Here is a 26,466-nt window from a genome sequence, read left to right on the forward strand (position 1 = left end):
GCAGGGGAGCAGGGTAGAATTCAAGGTAAAGGTGCAAAGAGGCCACGGCAAGACACGAGGCTGGGGGCACCTCCTCCCTCCTTGCCCCTGCCCCCCTGCCAAGGCCTGCCCCCACCCAGTGGGCAGCCGCTCCCAGTGGCCACACGGGACCCTACCACACTGGAGAGTATAACTCTCCTCGTGAGCAAACACTCCTGCCCAAAGGCTCCAGGTAAGAAAAGAGTCAGAAAAGCCCGGGCAGGCCGATGGGCTCACGCTTGGCTGAGCTTCCTGCACTTCCAAGGCCTCCCAGCTTACACGGCAAGACCGAGGCTAACCTTCCTCGTGAGGCGAAGCCACTGCAGCCACTCAAAGGCAAAGGACAGACCCCAACCCCGGAGAAGAGAAGTTGAGCCACCGTGGAGTGGTGAAGGGGCGAGGCAGGCTGTTCTCGTGCCCCCCCGGAAGGGTCTGGGGGAAGAAGCGAGCCGGGGCCTCGTGGCCCCATGGCAGTTTTCACTGTAAGCCAGGCTTAATTCAAACGCCCCAGAGCACCGCCTGGTGAGGGTCTGGTCCGCGGGCGCCTTCTGCGCCCCTCCTCCTCTCTCGCCAGGGAGGAGGGAGAGCCTAGTGGGAGGTGGGACCCTGTACCTGGAGCCCCGGTACAGCCGGCGTTCAGAGGTGATGGCCACCACTCACCTCTGCCGCTGCTGGTGCAGGCCCCGTGGTTCCGTGACTCTCTATGGACAATGGACTTCACGGGGTCCCTTCCCAGAGGCTGCACAGTGGGGTGGGCCAGGCAGAAGACCCCAGAAACCAGAATGGTTCTGAGGATTATGAGCCAACCGAACCCACTCACTGGGGCATTTCCGGGGCCTTTTCTAGGACAAGGTATGAAAAATCTGAAAGAATTTTACCTTTGGGTACTAGATAGGAACAGACTACGTCTGCCTCCAAAGGCCCTGAGCAAAGCTCCGTCGGAAGCACTGGGGGGGGCTGGAGCGGCTCAACTGCCCAGGGCAGCCCCCCCAGAGTGTCACTCCCCGCTAGGATGCCACCCCCACACTGCTTCCACACCCCAAACCCAAGAGACGCTAAAGACAGGCACTGGGGGGATTGTGGCTGCTCCACTGGGGAATGTGACAGAGCTCCCCTGGCTGGGAACTCAGCACTCCCTCGGTCGTTGTTTGTAACTACTATGAAAATACCCAACGACTATCCGAATAGCCAAAAGTTTTTATGTCCCCTATATACATGCCCTGGAGAACTCCTTTCCAACCATGTGTCCCCCATCAGTAGCACCCCCACCAGTGCTCCTCCCCTGCCATAGTTGAAGCCCTCTGTGGTCCAAAACTTCTTCAAAAATGAAGCCTAATATATTGCCAAATTCAATTAATAGGAAAACAAAATAGTAATGATAGGTTTAAAGATTAGAAATAGAATACATACGATTTTTAAAAATTAAAATAAAAATAAATTGGGGTATTAAAAAATGAAAAATATCATAAAACTTTGTTTTTGACGTTTTTGCCTTTCATCACTGCAGTAGGTGTTGCCCTGTATGTACAGCAGCAAGGCAATTTCTTTCATTTCTTCCCCAACCAAAGTAGACACAACCCCAGGCACTGGTGCTCCTGAGGGCTATGGAGACACACAGGTTCTATGCTCATGGCAGATGGCTCTGGAGTTCAGTGCCTTGTCCGCGGGCCCTACTTCGGAATTTGTGTTTCTGAATGTGATGAAGTTGGACTCAGATGTGATCTTTCTACACATGCCTCTTCTGTCACTTTTATTGAACCTGTGATTGGCACTGGAGTTGGTATATATCCAGGAGAACTGAATCTCTGGAATGTCCATGTGCCAGCTGGGCCCTGAGCCTCAGCAGAGTTGCAACTCCTACTCTCTGGTTCATTGGACTTACCCAGGTCAGCTAACAGGGAGGTGAAGATGTTCAACCACCACACCAGGGAACCGAGAAGGACTACAACTCCAAGCAGGAGAATAGCATCCACCGAACATGTGGATCTAAGCCCCCTTCTCAATATAGAGGTGGAGTGGACATCACTATCCCAGGGTCCACAGGATGGAGAAATAAAATATGGACTAGAGTGGACTTACTGGTATTCTACTATAGAACTATTGTGACTAGCAATGGAAGAAATTGTAGCATTGATCTGGAGAAAGTGGCCACGGTAGTTGCTGAGGGCAAGGAAGAGGAATAAGAGATGTAATGTGGGAGCATTTTCGGGACTTAGAGTTGTCCTAAACAATATTGTAGGGACAGATGATGGACATTATATATCCTGCCATAACCCACTAAATGGACTGGGGGAGAGTGTAAACTACAATGTAAACTATAATCCATGTGGTGCAGCAGTGCTCCAAAATGTATTCACCAAATGCAATAAATGTGCGACAATGATGGAAGAGGTTGTTGATGTGGGAAGAGTGGGGGGTGAGGGGTGGGGTATGTGGGAACCTCTTGTATTTTTTAATGTGACATTTTTTGCAATCTATATATCTTCAAAAAAATACAATAATAAATAAATAAATAAATAAATAAATAAATAAATAAAGTAACCAGAGTGAACCTTCTAAAAAAAAAAAAAAAGGCAAAACACAAAGCCCCGATTAAACCTGACACCAGATTTCTTTTCCGCCCTGGCCGCTTTCTCATTTGTACACCATGTTAAAGCTGGAAAGGACATCAGCGATCGTCTAGTCCAGTGATTCAAAACCAGCTGCCCAGCAGAGCTACCCAGGGGCCTCCTAGAAGATACCAATGTCCAGAGCCCTACCCCAGCAAGTCGGCCCCCTCATCTGGGGAGGGGCTGGGCATGTGTCTGCAAAGCTCGCCGCGGGTTCCAGGGTGTAGCCAGGGTGGAGGAAGGGAGAGCACAAGCTTGAGAGATGAGGAAGCGTGCACTCTGCAGCCAGACGGACCTGCGACCAAACTGCAGCTCGGCCCCTTGGCTGTGCACTGGGGCCACTTAATGTCTTGTTGCTGTTGAAGGGGGTGAATACTCGCTTCCACTCTCATTAGGAGGATTAAATGAGGTGATGCAGGTGAAGCACTTAGCATTTCTCTAGGCCTCAGTTTCCAGATCTGTGAAATGGGGTAGTCACACCTCCCACTTAGGGTTCTGGTCAGGAGTAAATAAAGAAGGCATGAAAGCATGTGGCTCAAGCATGTGGCTTCCGCCTACTATAGAGGAGGTCCCGGGTTTGATCCTTGTGGCTTCCTGGTGAAAAAGAAGAGAAAGCGTGCCCGCGTAGTGAGCCAGTGCCCGCACAAGTGCCTGCATGGTGAGCCAGTGCCCACGCAAGTACCCATGCAGTGAGCCAGTGCCCCGTGCAAGTGAGTCACGCAGCAAGACGATGACACATCATAAGAGAGACAAGGGGAGAGTCAAGGTGAAGTGCAGCAGAGACCAGGAACTGAGGTGGCACAATTGACAGGGAACCTCTCTCCCCATCAGATGTCTCCAGGATCGAATCCTGGTGAATCCTAGAGGAGAAAGATGAGAAGACAATACAGACAGCAAAAAGAACAGGGTGGGAGGAGGGGAGGGGGGAAAAAGAAGTAAATAAATCTTTAAAAAATAAAAAAAAGAAGGCATGTAAGATACGTAGCATGGGGTCCGGCAGCCGGCAAATACTCCAGCCTTTCCCAAGCTTCCCGGCAGCCCATCTCCAGTTTCAGGGCCTCCAATGCCCCGGGCACAGCAGTGCCTCCAGCCTGCCCACACTCACCTCTTCACGCTTGGCTTGGTCCTCGCTTACACACCAAAGGAGCCAGTCTGTGCCCTGTGCCCCCACCATGTGATTATCGATCTGCTTACTGACGGTCATGAGGAAGCCAGGGGAGTGAGGGTCAAGGTCACCAGCGAACCACCCCAGCATCCTGCCCGTCCCCATCCCCACAGATGCCGATTCTAATCCCAGCCTCTGGCCTTCTGTTCCCAGTGACTGCACCCCCCTCACTGACATCTCAGGCTCCCGGGCCTGGTGGTCAGACCATGGGCAGGTGCTGACCCCCCGCAGTTACTCATCAAGAGCCACGCTCGTGCGGGAGGAGGATACAGGTTCCCGTGGGAAAACGCTCACGATAAGCAATAAAGTAAACAAGTGAGCCATGAAGCAGCATGTACAATCAAGCCCCAGGTCAGTACATAGGATGTATGTGGTGGGTGTCCCTCAAAAGAGGGTGCACAGGGACGCAGCAGGTGGAAGGTAGATTTTAGGTAATAGTTTTCTAAACAGAAAGAAGGAGAGGAGACAAAGAGGGAGAGAAAAAAGAAGGGAGGGAGGGAGGGAGAGAGGAAGGAAGGAAGGGACACGTTCCAGGTAAAGCTTCACAATGGACTGGCAGCACAGGGTTCCACTTGCCCTACAAGCACTCTTGGACAGGGATGAGGAGCAGCTCGCTGGCCTGGCAGCTAATCCTTTACATCTCAGCTAATCCTCCCGGGAGCTCCATCCATGGGTCCTATCATCCCACTTTGCAGAGACACGTCCTTGGCCCAAGGTCACAGAGCTAAGATGAGACTAGGCCAGGGTTTAAACCCAGAGTGTCTGCTTCCAGAACCTGGGTCCCAGCCCCTCTGCTCTGCCCCTCCCGCACAGCTCTGGTTTGGATCCCGCCCACCTACACGTTCGCTCAGTGACCCAGGACCTTCTCCACTAACCCTCAGTCTCCTCTCTGTAAAGTGGGATGGTACCATGGATGGATGGCACATCCTCCATGTGCCCTTTTCTAGCCTGGTAGAATGGGGGTTGTAATGGTGCCTGCCCCTTTGGAGCATGAGGATCAACTGAGACAAGGCAGGTGGCGCTCTTAGACGCAGCTGGACGGAGGAGAGGCAGCGGGAACGAGAACTGGGCAGCCCTTCCTGGCCTCTTCCAGCTTCTACAGGCCGCCTGCACTCCTTGGCTCGTGGCCCCTTCCTCCACCTTCAAAGGCAGCAGCGGAGCACCTTCCAGTCTCTCTCTGATCCCGACCTCCTTCTAAGGACCCTGTGATGACACTGGGCCCACCCGCGTCATCCAGGATCATCTCCCATCTCAAGAGCCTTTGCTTAATCCCACTGCAAAGTCCCTGCTGCCATGTAAAGCACAGGTTCCTGGGCATGGGCTGTAGAGGAGAGGGAAGGGCACTATTCTGCCTCCCACAGTTATCCGAGGGTCAAAATAAGACACGTGTGGACAGGGTTACGTAAACTGTAAAGTCTGTGCGCAAGGCAGCTAGCGTCAGGCCTTCTTTGTGCCCAGCAGCAGGGACATAAAGAATAGTAAGGCAGAGTCCCTATCCCCAGGAAGGGGTGGGCTTCACCAGCACCTGCCAGCAGGGCTTCTGAACCTTCTGTGTTCCAGGGACCCCTCTGCCAGTCAGATGAAAACCACGGACCCCTTACTAAGTCCACACTATACTGTGTATTATTTAATAAATATATCACGCCCACACCAACACGTCCCCACAAGAATCATGTTTTTTTGAATTTCAATTCAAGCTCACAGACCCCTGCTTAAAGGGACATTCTGTATAATGGACAGATGCCTGTGGACATTTCTCAGGGGTGAGGGTGTGTGGCCTTTATACTGGGAACTCAAAGGGTCTGTGACCCAAAGGCCATGGCTCTGGTGTGGAAACAAGAAACTTCATCAGCAGGGGTTGAAAAGGAACAAAGGTGGAAAACAGACCTTTGCCAAGTCAGGGCTGGCAAGGGGCCAAGCAGAGAGGTCATTCATGGGAAGAGAAGCCCCCCGGGAGGGCCTCGGGCAGCAGCCCCACGGCGGGGAGAGCTGATATCTGCAGGTCTCAGGTCCCACGCCGACAGGACAGGACAAGAGAGACTGCGAATGCTCTTAACTGCGGGCGAGAGGTGATCCAGGGGTCTGCAGCAACCTGGAAAACTATGAGTGATAACTCCACTACTGACCTCCCCAAGAGGGGTTTTCTCGAGTGGGTTGTAGGGCTACCCCAATGGCCCTCACTGACCTGCCGTCCAAGCACTGCTGCCCTGGGCCGGCGTCCTCCTGACCTGATCCTAGCTGCACCAGATGTGTCCGGGGAGAGCCCTGGCCCTTCCGGCAATCTGGCTGCCCCTTCCATCCCTCCAGCTCCAGGCCAGGTGAGAGACGCTGGCCAGGAGGTAGCACAAGCCACCTTATCCAGGTAAGTTCAGGAAGGGGCAGGACGGGTAACCCCAGGGGGCCAGTGAGAGTCCCTGGGGCTGAGGCCAGGAGCCAAAGCCCTGGCAGTACTGTGTCCGCAGGGGGCCCTACAGGAATGGCCAGAAAAGCAAACAACTCCGGAGGAGCCGGCGTCCACGAGGCTGGGGCACTCAAAGGCGAGCGGTGTGGGCCTGAGGCCAGGAAAAACCCGGGAAGCCAAGGATCCTCGGCTCACGTTTCCCGACCACCACTGGGTGCTCAGGGCTGCTCTTCTGCCTGGGACTCCCAGAACCAGAGCTCAGGGTGCTAGCCGGAGCACGGGCACCCATCCACAGGAAAGGAAGGGGTGCGGCCTGGTGCAGTTGGTCATCTACCAGCGCCACGAGATCCTGGATCAATTCAACTCTCTACGCCTCAGTTTCCCATCTGCAAAATGGGCATAATCAATAGTCCACGTTTCACAGGGCTCTGGGTGATAAATGAGATCACGGGCACAAAACACTGACCACTGTGTGTGGCTCGGAATCGGAGCCGGCACCATCGGGGGCTTTGGGGACGGGGACCCTCGCCGTGAGGCGTCGGGCTGCTTGACCGTGCAGGCCTCCCTGCCCACTGGCCTCTGTCCTGGCCCCTGTCCGCTGCCACAGTCAGGGCCCAGGGTCAGAGGTTCTATTTCCACTCCACTGGTTTGCTCATTTTCATCGAGACACTGAGAGTCACGGCCTTGCAGGCCACTCGTCCTGTGACCACCGCTCCTTCAACGAGGACGGCCTCAGCACCCTCCAGGGCCTGGCGCTGCTCTAAGGCCTGAGGCTACAGCAGCCAACAACAGGCAAACCCGAAACCTGGCCCGCGGCGCTGCCCTGCAGGTGGGGGAGGCGCGCGCTCCGTCCATTACACACCCTGGGGGGGCTCCTTCCATTCTCTCCCATGTCGAGGGGAGGAGCCTTACCCTGCACACACGCCGGGCAGTGCCAAGGTCTGGGCAGCCCCACCTCGGCCACTCTGCTCGGCTCCCCAGTAAGGGCTCTGGAACACTCCACCAACGGCCTGGAAACGCTCTCCCAGGAGCTCAGGGGTGAGCTCTCAGCAGGCACAAAGCTGGCCCCAATAACCGCCCAGTAACCGCCCCCCAACACACACACACACATTCAGATCATATGGCGCCTCCACACCCTTCGCCAGGAACCGAAGGAGGAGTTCCTGGGCTTGGAAGTGGCGTCCTCAGCCCATTCCTGGAGACAGGAGCACGTGGTTGGGGTCAGAGGCGCCTCAGTTCTAGCCTCTCTTCTGAATTTACTAACTACTTGTGACCTTGGGCAAACCACCTAACTTCCCTGAACCGCAATAATCCCATCCGTAAAATGGTAATGACAGTCGCTGCCTCCTAGAGACATGAGCAAGTGACACTGGGCGTTTAGCTCCGGGCCTGGCACACAGTAAACCATCATCATCATCGTCGTCACCATGCCCATCTGCTGCTCCGTCAGAAGTGTCCCACGGAGGAGCGTGCACGTGCCCGCAGTCTCCCGGCCCTGTGAAGGCTGCCTTTACCTGGCAGCAGGCGGGACGTGCTCCCAGCCGTCCTCCCTGCTTGACGTTGTTGAGCAAGGCGTCCAACCCAGAACTGCCCCGTGGCCTGGGCCGCAGCCCACACCCACCCAGCAATGCCAGCAGGGGTGGGGTGGTGCCCCAAGGGGCAAGTAGGCCTGGTCCTGGGCCTGCAGGGGAGGGGACGAGAAGTCCACAGGCCTTGGAGCCAGAGACTGACCCAATACCGCCCCCACCCCCGTCAGTACAGCTGCTACAGAGCCTGCCATGGCACCTGGTCACCCAAGCCTCAATTGTCCTCGCAACCACCCACCCACCTGGCAGGTGTGCTTGTCTTTGTGGTGCAAAGAGGGAAACGAGGTGGGGAGGCTGGCTCGGGTGGCACAGCTGGTCGGTGCCTGCTGGGTGAAGCCCAGGGCTGGAGGACTCCCGGGTGCAGAGCCAGCTAGCTCCCTGCCAAACCAAGTGGTCACCAGGACTCAACAACCACAGAGATGACACATGCCGGTCACCGGCCTAAGCACTTTACACACGTTAACCTCACCGAGTTGCAAGACAAGGACCCTTGTCCCCATTTTACCGGCGAAGAAAGGGGTTCAGGGACAGGAAGCCACTTGCCCTGTGACACACGGCTCGTGAGCAGCAGAGCTCACGGTCTGAGCTCCCAGCCCCTCGGAGACCCAGCCTGCAGCCCTCACCTCACCACCCACTCTCCCGCCTGCCCGCTCACTGCCACTTCCTCTGTGACTCCAGTTCACCACCTGTGAGGGGGGCTAGCACCGGGCGCCTCCTTCCCTCCCCAGCTGCAGCCAGGTGGGGCCTGCGGTCACTTAGAGACCAAAGCTGTGCCCAGAGCTGGGCGCTTATTCTGTGATCAGGAGCCTCGGGAGTCCAGCGGCCCCTGCTCCGGCCGCGGCCAGGTAGGCAGCCTGGCAAAGCCGGGGGCCACTGCCAAGCCTGGGGCGGGGGTTGCAGAGGGGACGCAGTGAGCGGAAGCAAAACGCCCTCTGCTTTGAGGTTTGGTTTTTCAAAGCAGTGTTTGCTTAGTGAAGACTTTTGGGGAAGTGTTTATTGAATAAAGATTTTTTTTTTTTCCTTCTCTTAGATAATGAGAACAGAAGTAGTGTGGATTGATCGTTTTCCCAGAGGACTCCAGAGGGAAAAATCACCACTCAGGGAAGTGGCTGGAACTTAAGTGAACGGAGCCCCGAAAGGGAGGGAACAGAGCTGGGAAAAATGCAGAGAGCACTGGGCGAGGAGTCAGGAGGCTGGGCCCTGGCAGGTGGCAGCCGGCCCTTGGGATCCTCCTCTGAGAAAGCCTCCTGAGTGGCTGCCCCGAAGCGGGGTGCACGTGCAGTGAGCGGTCACCTGAGGAGTAAAGGTGGCGCTCACGGCCGCTGTTGACGAGATGCACCCCTCCCCCCACTCGCGGCCCAGCCCAGGAGCCCCGGGCGCTGGGTGCGCAGACAGCTGGCTCCTCGGCCCCATCTCGAGGGGAAGCAGCGGGCCCCAGGCATGGACGCGGGGGGGCGGGCAGGCTGGGTGCTCCACAGGCCAGCCCCGCGCCTCCCTCATGGGGCTTCCAGGCAGCAGTGGTTATGTCCAGCCCCTGGATGGGGCAACTGAGGCTCAGGGGGGTTCACGAGCAGCCAGGGAGGGGCCAAGTGGGGATGTGATCCCCCAGCGTGCGCGCGCGTCCCCAGTGCCTCGATGCTCAAGGGAGCTGGCGGACTCCAGCGCGAGTGGAAGAAGCGTGGCTGCCGCAGAGGGTGGGGGTTAGGGCAGAGGCTGGGCCCCTCTTCCTGCCCAGAACACCCACCCACTCTGGCGATCTTAACCCGCCGGCCATTGTAAAACAACGCAGTGTGCACCAGGTATGGGGACTGCTGGGTTGCTTGGCCTCTGCATGGTGCCGGGCGCCAGCCTGACACTCAATCCGCCTGCCACGTCATCGGGGCCCAGCTCTGAAGCCAGTTCTGCCCGCACAGCAGGGCCCAGGGAGAAGGCACAGGTAGAGAGGGCGCCGGGCTCAGTGCCCCTGACGGTGAGGTCGAGGGCCTGGGGTACCCAGGAGGGTGGCTCGAGAGAACCAAGAGCACCAGTCCCTGCTGCATATCCTTCTCCGTCCCACTTTGTCTTGGCTGCACCTCCCCTCCCGAGGCCTGGCACGCCCTGGAGGCTCTAACCCCTGGGGAGCACACAGCAGCCTGCAGACAACCCTCCCCACCCACCTCGTGCTTTCCTGACTCACTGCAGGTCCCGAATCAGGGAGGACAGGCTGGTCCCTAGCTCTGACCTTAATTACTCAGAAACCCTCCAAGGGGCCGTGCATTCCCCACGAATGGACACAGACGAGGACTCCTGGGCCCTCCCCTCCCAGGCCCAGAGGCCACGATCTGCCGCTGAGACCACAGAGGGCACCGAGGCCAGAATGACGGCCCAGGCCAGGGGGCCTCCACGCGGCTAGGACCTGATGCATCAGTTCTGCCAGGGACTGGCCCTTTTGACATTCCAGAAAGCCAAAGCCCGGAGGGACCCTGACTTACACAAGGCCAGGGGTTCAGTGCTGGGGCAGGACTAAGACACGGGCAGCCCCCACAATGCCCTGCCTCCAAGAGGCTCCAGGCATCGAAGGGCAGCGATGGTGACAGTGCTGGTGAGAGTGACCGTCAAGGTGACAATGGTTCTTAAGGACCACCCAGTGGAGGGGGGACTTTATGTCTATCATACGACAAGCCTGGCATTGGAGAGTCCGTGTGACTCATCCAAGGTCACACCACTAGCAAGGGGCAGAGACAGGGACTGGAGCCAGGCCTGCTCTCCACTACTGCACAGGCTGTTGGGGAAAACAGAAGAACTAAAGCAAGTGTTAGGGAACAGATGTCTTCTCCCAGACAAAGGAAAGTGACAAAAATGCCTTCCTCCTGAGCCAACGACCTGCCCTGAGCCTTCTCGGCCTCAGCTCCACCCTTTTCCCACAGCCCCTGCCCCGTCTCTCTTTTTCCAGCCACCAAAGCAAAGGGCCAAGTTCACTTACTCTGTCTGGGTCGGGGCGGCCGCTGGGTCTGGGTCTGCGGGAGAAGAGCGAGGGAGAGCTGGTCAGGCAGGAGGCCGGCCCCCTGGGCTCAGCCCGCTCCCGCCCCCTTTCCCAGCCTCCCGGGGGCACTGGAGACAGGCCGGGCCAGCCTGGGCTCCTGCTGGGCTCCTGCCTCCCCTCCCCCAGGCCTGGCGAGCACAGCCGCCACTGCACGGTCATTAAGCTCCTCTACCTGTCCTACCTGTACCACCCCCGTCGCCCACACCCCGACTCCAGCCAGAACCAGCCCCCCTGCCCCCACCCACGGCCTCTCAAGGCGCCTGTTGTCCCCAGGTCTGTGGGAAGTTCCTGCTAAGCTGGTCCCTAGAGCCCTTCCCAGATGACAGGCCCTAGGAGGCCAGAAGCTGTCATTTACCCGCAGCCTTATCAGAGCCCTCCTGCCCTGCCCCCCAGGGCTGGCGGCTCCCCTTGGCAGCCTCGGGGAGCTGGTGTGGCTTCCCGGGGAGAAGCAGCCGGGCAGGGCCTGGGCAGCAGCCGTCTCTAAAGCAAAGCCCGGGCCGGCCACTTGCACTTCCAGCGTGCCAAAGTGGGCCAGATGTTGTGGGAATGCTAGGAATCTGGAATTCCCAAGGAGAGCTATGGAATGCAGCTTCTTCCCGATGGTTTCCCTTCCGGCTTTCTGGGGACGGCTGAGCGGCAGCCACACCTCACTGGGAGCCGGGAGCCGGGAGCCGGGAGCCGGGAGCCGGGAGCCGGGAGCCGGGAGAATGGCTTCGCCCAGCTCTCCAAGCTTTCTCCAGCCTGAGGCCGGGAAATTGGGGCAGGGGGTTGGAGGGAGGAAGTGGGCTCCCAGAAAATCTCACCAGTGATGGGGGCAGAGTCAAAGAGGATCAGTGGGGGGGCTGCATCTTCCTGCACAGCAACAAGGAGGGCGCCCAGGCCCACGCTGGTGTCCTCCTCCTCGTCAATGTCATCAAACTCGAAGGCCTCTCCAGGGTCGTCCTCCGCCTCTGGGGAGGGGCCTGGGGCTGCGGGAACCAGCTGATCTCCTGGGGAAGGGGTGGGTAGGAAACAGGAGTTAGCCAGGCGGCGGGGTCGCGGGGCTGGGTCAAGCATAGAGATGCTTCAGGGAGGCTGGCCGCGGTGGGCCAGGGCCAGAGCCTGGACGCGTGCGACAGCTGGAGCGTCTGGCGGAGGGAAAAGGCGTTCTCAGAGACTGAGTTCAAGTCCTGCACAGGCCAGATGGTCCTACTAAGCCCCTAAGGTGCCTGTGGTTGGGTTAGGCTGCTAAGCAGGTGGGTAGCAGAGGCAGGGAGCGAGCAAGCTTCTGTGTCTGTGGGTGCAACTATACGTGAACGTGTGACTTTCGTTTTCCTATTTTATTTTTGTGGGCCAGGGGGCTGTTCAAACACATCTGCACGTGTACCTGTGGGCACACGTGTTCACATGGATTTGTGAGTTTTGCATGTGTGCAGGTGAGCACATGCCAGCACGTTCTGCGTGCTGTGCTTTACTCAGTGTGCACGTCAGAATAAAACAGCCGCCTGAAGACATATGGAGTGTGAGGCACGCCAGCCCTCGGGTGCCAGAGCACAGGCTGCCCAGACAGGGCCGTGCTCCAGCACGGAGGCCTTCCCCATCAGGCCTCGTTCCCTGCCTCGCCCCTCCTGGGGGAGCCACTCCGTGGCGCGCTCTCCCGCCATCCTGCAAAGCTTGACTCAAGCAGCGAGGCCCTCCCTGGCCTCCTTGTCCATCTGAGGCCCTTGTTGGTTTCCTTCATCCATTCCCCTGCTCCAGGTCCTGCAAACACCTGATCTGTTCTCTGCCTCTATGGATGCGCCTTTTCCAGCATCTCACACAAATGGACTCGGGCACTCTGTGGCCTTCTGTGTCAGGCTTCTTTCCCTGGGCACAATGTCTTCTAGGCTGATCGTGTCGCGTTTGTCAGAACTTCATTCCTCCTTACGGCTGAGTAATAATCCGCTTATGGCTAGACCGCATTTTGCTGGTCATCAGCTGGTGGACATCTGGGCTGCTTCTACCCTCTGACCACTGTGAGCAATGCCGCTGGGTTTTTTGCTTGAGCACCATGTCCAGTTACCTGGGGCATGTACGGGGCAGTAGAAGCGGGGCTCGCGTGGGGCTGTTCCCTTTGTCCTTGCCCTTCCTGAGCCCCTCCCCACCTAGGATCCCTGAGAGCGGCGCTTCCGTGGTCTCCCACTTGGCGCAGAACAGGAGCTCAGAAACTTCCGTTAGGCGTGGCAAGGCCTGAACCCTCTCCCCGAGACAGCGTTCCGCGAGCGCTCCCCCTTCGGCTCATTTCACCAAGCTGAGGCTCCCCCGTCGTCCTCCCTGTCTCCCTCACGCGGCCTAGAACCTGGGGCTGGAGAGGACGCCAGGAGCTCGCCGAGTCTGTCCCCCTACCTCGTGCGAACCTGCTCCAAAGGCAAAGGGCAGTCTGGTCTGGTTCTAAACAACAGGAAAGCCAAGCAGACCCTCCTCCACCTGCTGAGAAGTCCTGCCCGTGCCACTTGGTTTAGAATACAAGCTTTGGGTTCAGACGGTCCCATCTGGTTTCTCTACTAGCTGTGCGGTTCCGAGTAAGTCACTGCACGTCCCTGAGCCTTGGCTTCCTCATCTGTAAATTGGGAAATAGGAATAGCCCCTCCCCCATAAGGTTGTGTGCACCCTGGGAGGTAGAGCAGGGCTTTTAGGAGCAGCCCTGGGGACTTTTGGGGCTGGCTCATCCTCCGCTGTGGCTGCCCTGGGCACTGTATGATGTTTACAGGATCCCTGGCCTCCACCCAATAAATGCCAGCAGCCAACTGTGACACCCAAAAATGTCTCCAGACATTGCCAAATGTCCCCTGGTTGAGAGTCCCCAGTGCCGGTGTGACGCTTAGCAGAGCACCCAGTACACGCAAGTGCAATGACGGAAATACCTGCTGTTGAAACCACTGTGCCCATCCCAGCCTGAGGTCCTTGGGGCACAGGGCCGTCTATTCCTTTGTGTACCCTGCGCCTCACTTGGGCCCGGCTTATAGGTGCTCAATAAACGTGAGATGAATGGAGGCTCAATGGATGGGGACAGAACAGAGATGGAAAGATGGACATACCTAATTCTAGCAGTTTCTCTGGCCAGAAAACCCTAACCCCTCCCCCACTGTGGCCTGGGGGTTCCCAGAGCAGAACAGAGAACCCAAGAGGCTCCTTCCTCAGCTGTTCTACTGTAGCCGAAACCCAGAGCTCACCCTTGCTCCCCAGGATGGGAGCCCCAGGTTCCACTGAGGAACGCAGACCAGGCAGAGGCCACTGTGGCAGGGGCACAGCCCTGCTCCTGGGAGCTCTGGGGAGCCCGTGGGCCAGCACCTTCTGGGGTGGGCCCTTTTACCCGGTGGCAGGGCCTGCGGCACAAGCTCCTCCCCCAGGAGTGAGGAAACAAGCACGGAGAGCCTAAAAGGTGACACACAGAGGCACGCACCGTTTACACAAGGAGGCCACATGGCACGTCCACAGCCACCCAGCCTATAAGTGGGAGAGCCAGGCTGGGACCCACGTCTCTTTCTGTTCTCTTTCCACTGAGCTCTGCTACCTCCTGGGGGTGGCCTGAGCCCTTGGCCACTCTGACCCATTATGAAGGATTATAGAAGGAAATACAAGGGATTCAGTGGAAAGTCAGATCAGCTTAGGGATTTTCAATCACAGCTCTCAATGCTTTGTTGGTGATAAAATCAATTGGGGGTGAGCAGATGTGGCTCAAGTGATAAGGCCTCCACCAACCATGCAGAGGACCCAGGTTCGATCCCCGGGGCCTCCTGGTAAAAAAGGAAAAGAGAAAGCGTGCTTGCGTGGCGAGCCAGTGCCCACGTGGTGAGCTGAGTGCCCGTGTGACGAGCCAGGTGCCTGTGTGAGTGCACATTGAGTACCCGTGTGGTGAGGCAGCGCCTGCACAGGGAGCCGAGCGCCCGCGTGAGTGCCTGTGCAGGGAGCCAGTGCCCACGTGGCGAACCAAGCGCCCGCATGGCAAGCCGAGGGCCCGCACAGCAAGCCGAGGGTCCACGCAGTGAGCCAGTGCCCACGCAAGTGAGTCACGCAGCAAGATGATGACGAAACTAAAGAGAGACAAGGGGAGGGTCAAAGCGAAGTGCAGCAGAGACCAGGAACTGAGGTGGCTCAGCTGACAGGGAACCTTTCTCCCCATTAGAGGTCCCCAGGATCGAATCCCAGTGAATCCTAGAGGAGAAAGATGAGAAGACAAAAAGAGAAACAGATACAGAAGATCACACAGCGAATGGACACAGACAACAAGAACAGGAGGCAGGGGAGGGGGAGGGAGAAGGGAAGAAAAAATCAATTAGGGGATTCTCAATCAGTATTTTGTTTATTAATTGCCTATTTCAGTTTTTTAACATTATACTACTAATAAAATCATATTTGGTATTATTTTCGACATTGCTTTCGATGCCTTTGTTTATAATATAATGTGTGTCTGTGCTCACATGTAGAGAATCTTCTGCTCTCCCCGTACTCCTTTCATTCCAGCCACCACTGGTCTCCTTGCCGTACCTTGAATGTGCCACAAAGAGCTCCTGCTTCAGAACTTTTGCACTTTCTATCCCTGGTCTGGAAGATTCTCCCCTCCTTCAGGTCTTTACATGTCCCCTTGAGGCTGCTGTGACCCTCTGTTCACGACCCCCCCAGAGACACTTGACACTCCCTAGGGGCTTGTCCACTTTTTTTTTCTCACTGGCACTTACCAGCAGGTGACCTGCTGGATATTTTCCTTATTGTATTGTCTGTCTCCCCTACTAGAATATAAGCTTCGTGAGAGCAGGTATTTTCATCTGATTTGTTCAGAGCTGTGTCCCCAGCATCTAGAACACTGTCCAGGATATAGTAGGCACATGATAAGCATTTGGTGAATACGCACCCGTACATACTCCCTTGTTGTCATGTAAAATGCAGTTCTTGCTATGGGTTGTGATTTTTTTTTTTAAGTTTGAAAAACACTGGAAAAATGGCCACAAGATCCCTGCTTACTATTTTTGGGGGTTCCAGATACAGGGTCATCCTGAGTTAGGGGCTTACTTAACTCTTCAGGGCCCTTGGCTCCTGAGCAGTTGAAGCCACTGGGGGGGGCAGTGGGGAGGGGAACCTTCCTTTGCACCTGGATGGTATCAGGACAGTGGCTAAGGATTTAGCATCAGACCCCTGGGTTGAGACTCTAGCCTCCCATATACCAGCTGTATGACTGCCAAGTTATTTTATCCCTTGAAGCTGTGTTTTCTCATCTGCCAAATGAGGAAAATAATAGCAATGACCTCACAGGGCCCTTGATAGAATGAATTAGCACACATAAAGCCCCTGGTGTGAGGTGTGTGCTCAGCAAGTTAGTTCTTCTTGATTCCATCTCTCATCATCATCATCATCACAGTGTCGAGTCACAGCACAGGCCTGGATCCTGGGCAAGAGGGAGAGTCCTTCCCTACTCACAGCCAGGCCATGCCCAGATGGCACTCTCCCTGTGCCAGGAGGCTCCAGGGGAAACGAGACACAGCCTGGGTGTCACGGAGCTTGGTACCAGGTGGCAGAGGCTGGTATGGCTAAAGGCATAAACCGCAGTGGCTGACCAGGAGCTCAAGGAGAGGGGGCCCCGAGCTCAGAGGCTGCCCTGCCCAGGGCCCTGGGGGAAGAGGAGAGCTCTGGCGGGCTCGGATGGAGGGGAGGTATTCGGGGCGGAGGCGACGGCAGAAGCAGAGAACAGCAAGCGGCCGGGTGGGGCAGAGGCCGTGAGCACGGACGAAGGGGGTCACGAGACGTGTGAAAGGGTGCTTGGGGGAATCCTCTACTTGGGAATTGTTTTATTAGGTTAGACAAGGGAAAGCTCTCAAAGAATCAGAAAGTGGCAAACAGCCTGGTTCAACCAGGCGATACTAACCAGGAATATCAGATATGGCTGGAACAACCAATGTCCCTCCCACGTTCATTAGGCCACGCTGAATGGAACTGAATTGATTTGATTAGGAAATAATTGTTTTTCCTCATTTCGAGTTTGGCCGGCTTGGCGGGTAGGAGAAAGGGAGCAGGGTGCTCAAGGCAGCAGGGGCTGGAGAAGGGCATCCTGGGACCCAAAGGCACGGTCTTGAGTCGGGAGACGGCCTTGTCCCCAAGCCCCACCCCAACAGGCTGCCCTCCCTCCGCTCCCAGGACCCGGCACCCAGGCAGCAAGGCGCTGCTCCTTATCAAAAGGGAAAATCAGGAGGCGCGTCCCAGGGAGCTGGGAGCCCCGCTGAGCCCTGCCCAGCCACCTGGACCTGCGGCATGAGCCGAGCAGATCACGCAGGCCTTTGATTTCCCTGGACACGCCCGGTCCGCAGGCGAGCCCATCAAGGGAGCGCAGGAGGGAGGGGACCCTGGCAGCCACCTGTCACCGCGCATCGCCGTGGAGAAGGCAGGGCCCCCGCACGGACCCACCTTCAGGGAAGAAGACGGAGGCTCAGGGAGGAAGAGACTCACCGTTCAGCAGCACCCGGGGCCCGAACACGGCCCACCAGCCCGCCCACCAGCACCCTACACGGACGGCCCCTCCCAGACTGACCGACGGCCACACGTGGTGCCTGACGTATATTTAAGGCCTTGTGACAGCCCGGGAGGGGGTGTTATCATTACCCCACGATTGTGGAGGAGGAGACTGAGCCCCGGAGACACCTAGTCATTAAAGAGCAGGGCGCAGGTGCAGGGCGGCCAGTCAAGCGCACGGCAGGCTGGTGGCCAGGCTCTCGCGCAGAACCGCCCTGCGATTCTGCCTCCCCCAAAGGCCAGCGAGAGGAAGGGGAAGCTGAGGCCTGGTGGGTGAGGCCTGCGTTTTCCACTGCAGTGTCTAATAAAATACAGTGACGGGTCAAACACAGGACACTGGGTTCAATGTGAATTTCAGAAAAACAACCATTTTTTTAGTCTAAGCATGTCTTTTTGTTTTCTTCTTGCTAAATCTGCACCCCTCCCGCTGCGGGACAACCCGGACTTCATCGAAGGAAAGTCTGACCCTACAGCCAACCTCAGCTCCCACCCTCAGCCTAGGAGCTTCAGCCCCAAGTGGGCTCTGCTCACCGTGCAGTCCTCAGGGGAGACGGGGAAAGAATTAACTCCTGTCCAGAGCCTGCTCTGGGAGGAAATTACTTTCATTTTATAGACAGAGAAGCTGAGGCAGAGGGCCTAAGTCACTTGGCCGATGGCCAGCAGAGCCAGACTCTCAGCAGGGTCAGCCTGGTTCCAAAGTTAGTGCCTCGCAGCCCCAGGGGGGGCCCTCTGCGGAGGGGCACGCGGAAGCAGAAGCGCCTGGGGGTACGGTACCGTTGGCAGGCTGCGGAGGGCTGGGGGAAGCCATCAGACAGGGTCCGGCTCAGCGCAGCACCGCCCCGGCCGCTCTCCTGTGAACAGAAGGACAGAAATCCAGTTAGGGGACGGGGCTCGGGCGGGGGTCCAGCCACAGACAGGGGCTGCTGGCCCACACCCCGAGCCTCCGGCCCCCACCTCGCACGCTCCCTTCCCCAGCCAGAAAGCGCCCGGCCTCTGCCCTACACAAATCATTAACCTGTAGGAAAACCAGCAGCTGCCGAGCTCCAACTCCCAGCTTCCCAGAAATCCCCTGCTGCCGTCACGCCTTCCTCTTGCCCAATGCCACGGGACTCCCAGTGTCCTTCTGGGTCCGGCCAGACCGCCCCCCCCACCGGCTTACAGGTGACACCCCCGCCCCAGAGACCAGGATCACGCAGGAACCATCACAGTCGGGGCCGGGCACTTGCTCCCGCGGCTGCGGAGTGACCCCAGGCTCCCTCGGGTCCAGCCGTGTCACCAGTCCCCTCCTTGGGCCTCGCTGAGGGCCACTCTCTCTCTGACTCTCCCTGCCCTGCTCTGCAGGGTTAGCCAGCTGGCATGGGACCACCGGGCCTTGAAACATGGGGAAGTGAAGAGCTACAGGGCGGCCCTGGCATGGGACGGGGCAGAACCCCGAAGGCTCGGGGCTGGGCACACACGTTCTCCGGGCTGGGAGCAGCCTCCCCTCCCCTCGCAGCCACGGGGCAGTGGCTTGTGGGCTTCCTGGGCCCTGAGCCAAGCTCACGCAAGGGCCCCTGCCAGGCAGTCAGGAAGAGATCTCCCCACTACCCACGGCTCTCCCACCCCCCATTCCAAGCCAGGGGCTGTCCCTCTGGACTTCCCTCAAGTCTAATCTGCACTGCCACACAGTGGCTGCACGCCTTCTTTCTTTTCCATCCCTAGAGCCTTAATTTTTATTTATTAACACAATTAAAGTGTTATCTATGTAAATGGCAATATTATTAACAGCAAACACTCGTATGGTGCCTGCTATTGATCTCAGATCTTGTTCTAGGCACTTTGCAAATATTAACATATAATCATTCAAATCATAGATGAGAAAAATGGAGCCAGAGAGGCCAAGTAACTTGCCCTAGATCACACAGCTAATAAGTGGCAGGGCCAGAGCTCAAACCCAGGCCCTGGGTTTGAGTAACAACACTCCAGGGCAGGGGTTCTGAACCTTTTTTGTTGCACAGACCCCTTTGCCAGGCAAGTGAAAACCACAGACCCCTTACTAAGTCCACACTATACCGTGTATTATTTAATAAAAATATCACAACCCCACCAACACATTCCCACAAGAATGCCGTGTTTTGGGTTTTTTTTTTATTTCAATTTAAGCTCACGGACCCCTGATTAAGAACCCCTGCTAAATGGGAAGCAGATTCGGCTGAATGGATAGAGCATCCGCCTACCACATGGGAGGTCCAGGGTTCAAACCCAGGGCCTCCTGACCTGTGTGGAGCTGGCCCATGTGCAGTGCTGATGCGCGCAAGGAGTGCTGTGCCACGCAGGGGTGTCCCCCAGTAGGGGAGCCCATGCATAAGGAGAGCCGCCCATGCAAAAAAAAAAAAGCATACACGGAGAGCTAACGCAGCAAGATGATGCAACAAAAAGAGACACATTCCCAGTGCTGCTGACAAGAATACAAGTAGACACAGAAGAACACACAGTACATGGACACAGAGAGCAGACCCCTGGAGAGGGGGATGGGGAGATAAATAAATAAAAAATCTTAAAAAAAAAAAAAAAGAACCCCTGCTGTAGCATGCCTCTAAGACATATGAATATGCTCAAGTGTTCATGTGGCATTGTCTAGGTGGATGGGGATCCACACAACAACCGAAAGAATATTGAATTCCCATCCTGGGGAGTTCTGTTACATTCTCTAACAGGATAGCAAGAATCCCCTGAGTGCAAAGGCAGTAGTGCCTAGTGAAGGAAGACAGACCATTATGCCAGGCCTTTATATTGATGATTGCACTTCTGAACCTTTTCTTGTGAAATTAAAACTTAGCCTAGTATTGTATATTGCCTAAGAGTTACCTCCTAAAAACCTCCTTGTTGCTCAAATGTGGCCTCTCTCTAAACCAAACTCAGCATATAAATGCACTACCTTCCCCCCCACCATCCCCAGCATGGGACATGACTCCCAGGGATGAGCCTCCCTGGCACCAAGGGATTATTACCAAGTGCCAACTAGCAATGCATCTGGAAAAAGACCTTGACCAAAAGGGGGAAATGGTAACTACAAATGAGTTTTTATGGCTAAGAGATTTCAAAGTGAGTTGGGAGGTCATTCCAGAGATTACACTTATGCAAGTCTCAGCAGGATCTCATTGACTGCCACAGTAAACAGTACCTCAAATAGTGGGACTCCTGAGGGCTCTAGAGACCTCCAGAAACTAGAACAGGGCAGGTGCTCAGGAATTTGGCACACTGTCAGTGGGTCTTACTTTCGAATTTATGCCCCCCAGTGTAACAGAGTTAGACTCATTTATATGTTCTCTACACATGGCTCTTCTGTCCCTTTTATTTGAATGTATAATTAGCACTATACTTGATAAATATATGTCCCAGAGACTTAAATCTTTGATTCATCTATGTACCCATTGAGCCCTGATTTTCAGCAAAGTTTCAACATCTACTCTCCAGTTCATTGGATTCACCCAGGACAACTAACAAGGAGGTAATAATGGACAATGTCCATCCCAAGGAACAGAGAGAGTTTGACAACTGCAAGTAAGATAGTTCCATTCATCTGCCCTATGGGATGTAAGCTCCCTCCCAATTAGAAGCAGAGTGGGCATCACCATCCCAAAATCCTCAAGACTGGGGAATGAACAATAAAGTAGATTTACTATTATTCTACTATCGATTTATTATTATTCTAGCAATGGAAGAAAGGCAGTGAACACCATAGATTCTGATGGATTAGAGAGGGAAGAATAAGTGTAATATGAGGGCATTTTCAGGACACTGGAGTTGTCCTGAATGACACTGCAGTGACAGATACAGGCCATTGTATATTTTGTCATAACTTACAAAAGAGTGCAGGACCGAGCATAAACTATAATGTGTAAACTGTAATCCATGGTTAACGGCAATGCTTCAATATGTGTTCATCAACTGTAACAAATATACCACAATAAAGAGGGATGTTGCTGATGTGGGAAAGTGTGGGAGCAGGAGGGAGTGGGGCATATGGAAATCCCTTATATTTTATGGAAATCCCTTATATTTTTTATGTAGCGTTTATGTAATCTAAAGCTTCTTTAAAAATAAAAACAACTAATTGAAAGAAAAAAAACATCTGCTCTAGAGCCTAAATTCAAACAAAATAAAGGGGAACAAAATGAAAAGCAAGTCTTTCTCCTTCCCAGACACCCTAATCCCCTACAAGTTCCCACTGGTAGTATTTTCTTATGAACCCTTCCAGAATAATCCCATGTGTGGATGAGCTTGTGAATCAGTATATATACCTTTGTTTTTGTTTTATATACAAGGAAGCAAACTGTACCTAGTGCACTGCAACTGCTTTTTTTCTTTAACAATTTCAGTGATCATTTCATAACAATACATAGAATCAGCCTGTTTTTTTTAATGACGCACAGTAGTTTTTGGATGTACCACAATTTACTTAACTGATCCCCTATCAGTGGACCTTGGTAATTTTGTTTCCAGCGTTTTGCTATTAAAAACATCCTAGTGCATGCGGCCTTGAGCAAATGGATCAGTGAACCTAGGGCCAATTCCTGGAAATGGATCTACTGAGTCCAAGAGGAGAGCTGCAGTTTTCATTTTGAGTGATGTCCCAGATGCTCTCCTTTGAGTGTGTGCCTGTGCCTTTAGGCTACACTGTAAATTCTCAGGACTAGCATTTTATCTTCAGCAAAAAGGGTCTGGGAACTCAAACCAAAATGTATGCAAATCCCTGTACAAACTGAAAGAGCAAACAACAGCTTCAGAGAATTGTAGGGGTGCTCCTGCCAGCCTCTCCCACGTGTAGGCTCAGTAACAACCAGTAGTTCTGCTCAGCCTTTCTCTGAGGGCACTAGTACCCCAGCAGGGAAGGGGGAGGATGCAGAGACTTAGGCCCATTTTACCGCAAGGAAAAGGAAGGCTCTTTGTGTAAACTGCTCCTTAAACGCAATCTGAGGCTGCTACTTCCTTCTGAGACAAAGTCCAGGATCCTTCCTTCCCAAGCCAGAAAGTCTGGCATTCTCCCCTTATTCCTCACCTGTCATAAGCTGATTCCTGCCCTCTGGGCCAAGCACAAGGCTTTCCCTGGAAAGGAAGGGACACACTAACATTTATGGAGCCTGAAGTTTCATATGCATTATTCCATCTAATTCTCCTAACACCATTTTACAGATGAAAAATGGAGGCTCAGAGTTTTGATTTGTCCAAAGTCACAGAGATAACAATGCTAAGACACAAGCCAGGGGGCTCTGACTCCAAAGCCCAGTCTCTCTCCCTTAGCCACACCGCCTCCCTGAACTTCAGGGCTGGAATCCGGGCAGCGTGTGATGCAAGCTGAGGGCCAAGACACAGGCCCGCAGGCCCGCCTTCCCCCAGAGCACCAGTGAGCTCTAGCGAGCCTCTGGTGGGCACCATTTTGCACACACCTGCCACTACCCCCAGAAGAATGAGGGCAAGGGAGTAGGAATGATGGCTCCAAGCAGCCCGTCGCCACCACTAGAGACTCTCCTGGCACAGCAGTTAAGAAGTTCAAGCTCTAGAACAGTAGGGTCTGGATTGCACCACTTGAGGCTTAACCGCACCCCAGGGCCTCAGTCTACGCACATGCAAAACTGGGGTTAAAAAGTACCTACCTTGTAGGACAATTAAGAGGAAATACAGGGAAACGGACTTTGGCCCAGTGGTTAGGGCATCCGTCTACCACATGGGAGGTCCGGGGTTCAAGCCCCGGGCCTCCTTGACCCGTGTGGAGCTGGCCCATGCGCAGTGCTGATGCGCACAAGGAGTGCCCTGCTACACAGGGGTGTCCCCCGCGTAGGGGAGCCCCACGCACAAGGAGTGCACCCATAAGGAGAGCCGCCCAGCGTGAAGGAGGGAGCAGCCTGCCGAGGAATGGCGCCGCCCACACTTCCCGTGCCGCTGACGACAACAGAAGCGGACAAAGAAACAAGACGCAGCAAAAAGTCACAGAAAACAGACAACCGGGGGAGGGGAGGGGAATTAAATAAATAAATAAATAAATAAATAAATCTTTAAAAAAAAAAAAAGAGGAAATACATAGAAAGCTGTTGGAAAGGTCCCTGGCACCCCCTGACCTGCCACTGCCATCCTCTCGCCTGAGCCCTGCATTCAGTTCAGTGAAGGGGGTACAGCAGCACCTGCCCAGAGATCTCACAGGTGCTTCCATCAGCAAGCTGGCAAGGCAGCAGGTGTGATAGTGCCGAGGAAGCAGAGGAATTGCTTGGCTCTTCCCTTTCCTTTTTAAAAGTCTTCCGTGGACTACACGTGGTCAGGAAGCTCTCAGTTCCTAAAACACCGACAGCGCTCTGCTCAGGTGGTGGCTTATAGGAGAGTCTCCTTTCACCATCTGAATCATGTCCCCCACGAAAAGCACATTCAGGACCCACCCCTGGTCCCGCGGGTGTGAACCCATTGGTGAATGCAAATGTTGGAAGCATCTGAAGATGCTACTGGTTAAGGAGAGCCCAGACTCAATGAGAGTGGCCCTTAGTCCATCCCGAGCAAAGGACATGGGACATGGAAAGACAAGTCACAGGGAGCAGCCAGCACTGGAAGGCAACGGAGCCCAGGAGAGAAAGGAGAAGACCGCACCATGTGCATTGCCGCGTGGCGGAAAAGCCGGGGAAGCTGGAGATTGCCGCCAGCCAGCAGTACCGGCCCAGGAGGAAGCTGGCTTCCTAGCCTGTGACACCAAGAGCTGACAAATCCCTGTTACTGAGCTGACTCGTGTGGTATTTGTTTTAGCAGCCAGGAAATGAATACACCATCTTTCTACTTCCTGAATTTTCCAAGACTTCTACAGTAAGCATAATAATGAGGAAAAATGAAAACCATTCTCATTTTTTTAAATGACTACTACAAAATCATCAGGGCGTGTCAGCGCCAGGAAGAACCTGCAAGATGGTGCTGTCAGCTCAATTTATAGAAGCGGGAACTGAGGCTGAAGGAGGGCAGGCAACTCCCCTTTTGCACTGTTGCACCTGAGAGGCCGTAACGGCACAGGGGTTAAAAGGATGGGGTTTGTCACCAGGAGATCTGAGTTCAAATCCCAGCCCTGCCATTTGCCAGCAGCGGCAGTTGCCACGCAGCTGCTTTATTCAGTAGGACTGAGACCAGCACCTGCCTCCCCCCAGCTCCTGTGCTGAGTAGGTGACGCGCGCAAGGCATTTCACATGGGCCCAGCACAAGGTCTGGGTAAGCGGTGGCCACCGGCGTAAGGGTGATAGGAGCAATTCTGTGCTTGGGTGGGAGGGTCACAGGAGAGCGTCCTCTCTTGGGGATCATGGCTGGGAAGACGGCAGCCAGGCTGGATGGGCAGGCGGATTCCCAGGAGGCCGCTCTTCTCAAACTTGCTCCGCCAGGGGGAGGTCCGAGGGAGAACCAGAGGAGCCCTAGCTCCCGGCGGCTGGGTGTGAGCTCAGCGACCCCAGGACCCCAAGAGCAGTCCGGCACGCATACCCCCTCCATGCTCAGCAGAGCGGGTGGCTCCCTAGCTCTGGGCTGCTTTCACACGCTTCGCAGGCCCCTTCCCTCTGGGATCCCAAGGCCATCAAGGCCAGAGGCCTCTTTAGGACAGTCTCCTCCTGCCACATGCTCTCAGGACCGCGCGACCCCCCAGGCCCGGGCCATCTCCCATGCCCCCGTCCCTCAAATGACCCAGGTCCCTCTGAGTGAGGTCTGGAGAAAGACATCCGGAGGACTCCTGAAAGTCAGGGAGGTGGCAGAGGACCCAGGAGCTGGAGGAGAGGGACGCTGGCTTCTTGGGGAAGGGGAGGGAGGCGGGGTCCAGGCAGGCAGGAAGTCCCAGGGCAGTGCTGGCTGCAATCCCAGAAACTGGGAAAGGGGCAGGAGCCAGCACACCCAAGTGGGCGGCCGTGGTAGAGGAAGGGTGGCTGCCACCCACCCTTGCACAGAGGGAAACCGGGAATGGGTTTCCAGCTTCAGAGGCACCTGTGTCTGTCTCCTGGAAGTAAGAAAAAAAATGGGGGCCAGGGGTGCAAGACCGGGTGCTTGGACTGGACAGCACCAGAGCTGCTCCGCGCAGGTGCGTCCTCCCAGAGGTCTCTCTGGTTTTCAGCTCTCAGGGGACACAAGATGTGCTCCTGAGCAACCCATGCCCACAAAAACGCCTGATCACATCACCCCCTCTGGCATTATACCGATCCTCGTTCCCCTCAAAGTGAAGCCCAGGTCCTAGGCAAGGCCACCAAAGGATCACCCCCTATCTAGCAACTCCCGTGCCTGGCCTGGCCTGCTCCAGCCCCAGGACGGTGTCACCTGTCTCACATCATTGGGTCATGGCTCAGTTATTTGTTACCTCCCAGGGTGATGTGTTTTCATCTCTCAAATGAAAAGCCTTTTCTCTCTCACAACCAGCAAGCAAACTCCTACCCATCCTTCAAAGCCCAGACTCATTTCTCCTCGGTGATGTCTCCCCACCCGTCTAACCTTATCCCAGTTGTGGAGCCCATATAAAATACACATGGGCGCAGATGTGGCTCAAGCAGTTGAGCTTGAGCAGATGTGGCTTGAGCAGCTCGAGCAGCTTCCCAAATGGGAGGTCCCGGGTTTGGTTCTGGGTGCCTCCTAAACAACAACAAAAACAAACAACACTCAAAGCAAATGAGAAAACCAACCCGGGGGGGCCGATGTGGCTCCGTGGCTGAGCGCCGGCTTCCCACATACGAGGTCCTGGGCTCAATCCCACGCCCTGGCACCTCAAAAAAAAAAAAGTGCACGTGTCCCAGGCCCACCCCCTGGGACTGTTTCAGTAGCTCAGGGGCGTGGCCAGGGAAAGCCCATTTTCAAAGCACACAGGAGGGTCTGGGGCACATACAGGGTCAAGGACACGTGCCCTGTCGTGGCCCTGGCCCCACTGAATTTTAACTGCCTCCCTCACTAGACGGTGACCCTCCGAGGGCACTGGCTTCTACCATCTCAGCGTCCGCAGCGCTGGCCCAGGCCCAGGACGCTGGAGACCGGCTGCCACGACGAGCTGAGCTGCAGCCAGGAGCTGAGAGCACAGGACAGGGACAGGTGAGGTGGGGCCTGGTGGGGCCAGGGGCAGCTGTGCGGGTGGGGCTCAGGCCCAAGGGATGGGAGGCACCTTCCTGCCCCTGTGC

General features: G+C 55.6%; 1 protein-coding gene across 7 annotated transcripts in view; it reads right to left on the reverse strand.

Annotated features, from left to right (window-relative positions):
* The window catches only part of ARHGEF10L (Rho guanine nucleotide exchange factor 10 like), a 169,667-nt gene that overhangs the window by 95,659 nt on the left and 47,542 nt on the right, over positions 1-26,466 (reverse strand). For all 7 annotated transcript variants that reach the window (XM_058304283.2, XM_058304282.2, XM_058304285.2 and 4 more), the window contains exons 2-4: positions 18,095-18,171; positions 11,605-11,790; positions 10,742-10,775 (exon numbers count right to left, since the gene is read on the reverse strand). In XM_058304283.2, the coding sequence (XP_058160266.1) occupies positions 10,742-10,775; positions 11,605-11,790; positions 18,095-18,128 (254 nt within the window). In that variant the 5' untranslated portion in view covers positions 18,129-18,171. The remainder of the gene's footprint in view (positions 1-10,741; positions 10,776-11,604; positions 11,791-18,094; positions 18,172-26,466) is intronic.

Source organism: Dasypus novemcinctus, chromosome 9 (assembly GCF_030445035.2).
Source record: "Dasypus novemcinctus isolate mDasNov1 chromosome 9, mDasNov1.1.hap2, whole genome shotgun sequence".
In the NCBI taxonomy this organism is placed as follows: domain Eukaryota; kingdom Metazoa; phylum Chordata; class Mammalia; order Cingulata; family Dasypodidae; genus Dasypus; species Dasypus novemcinctus.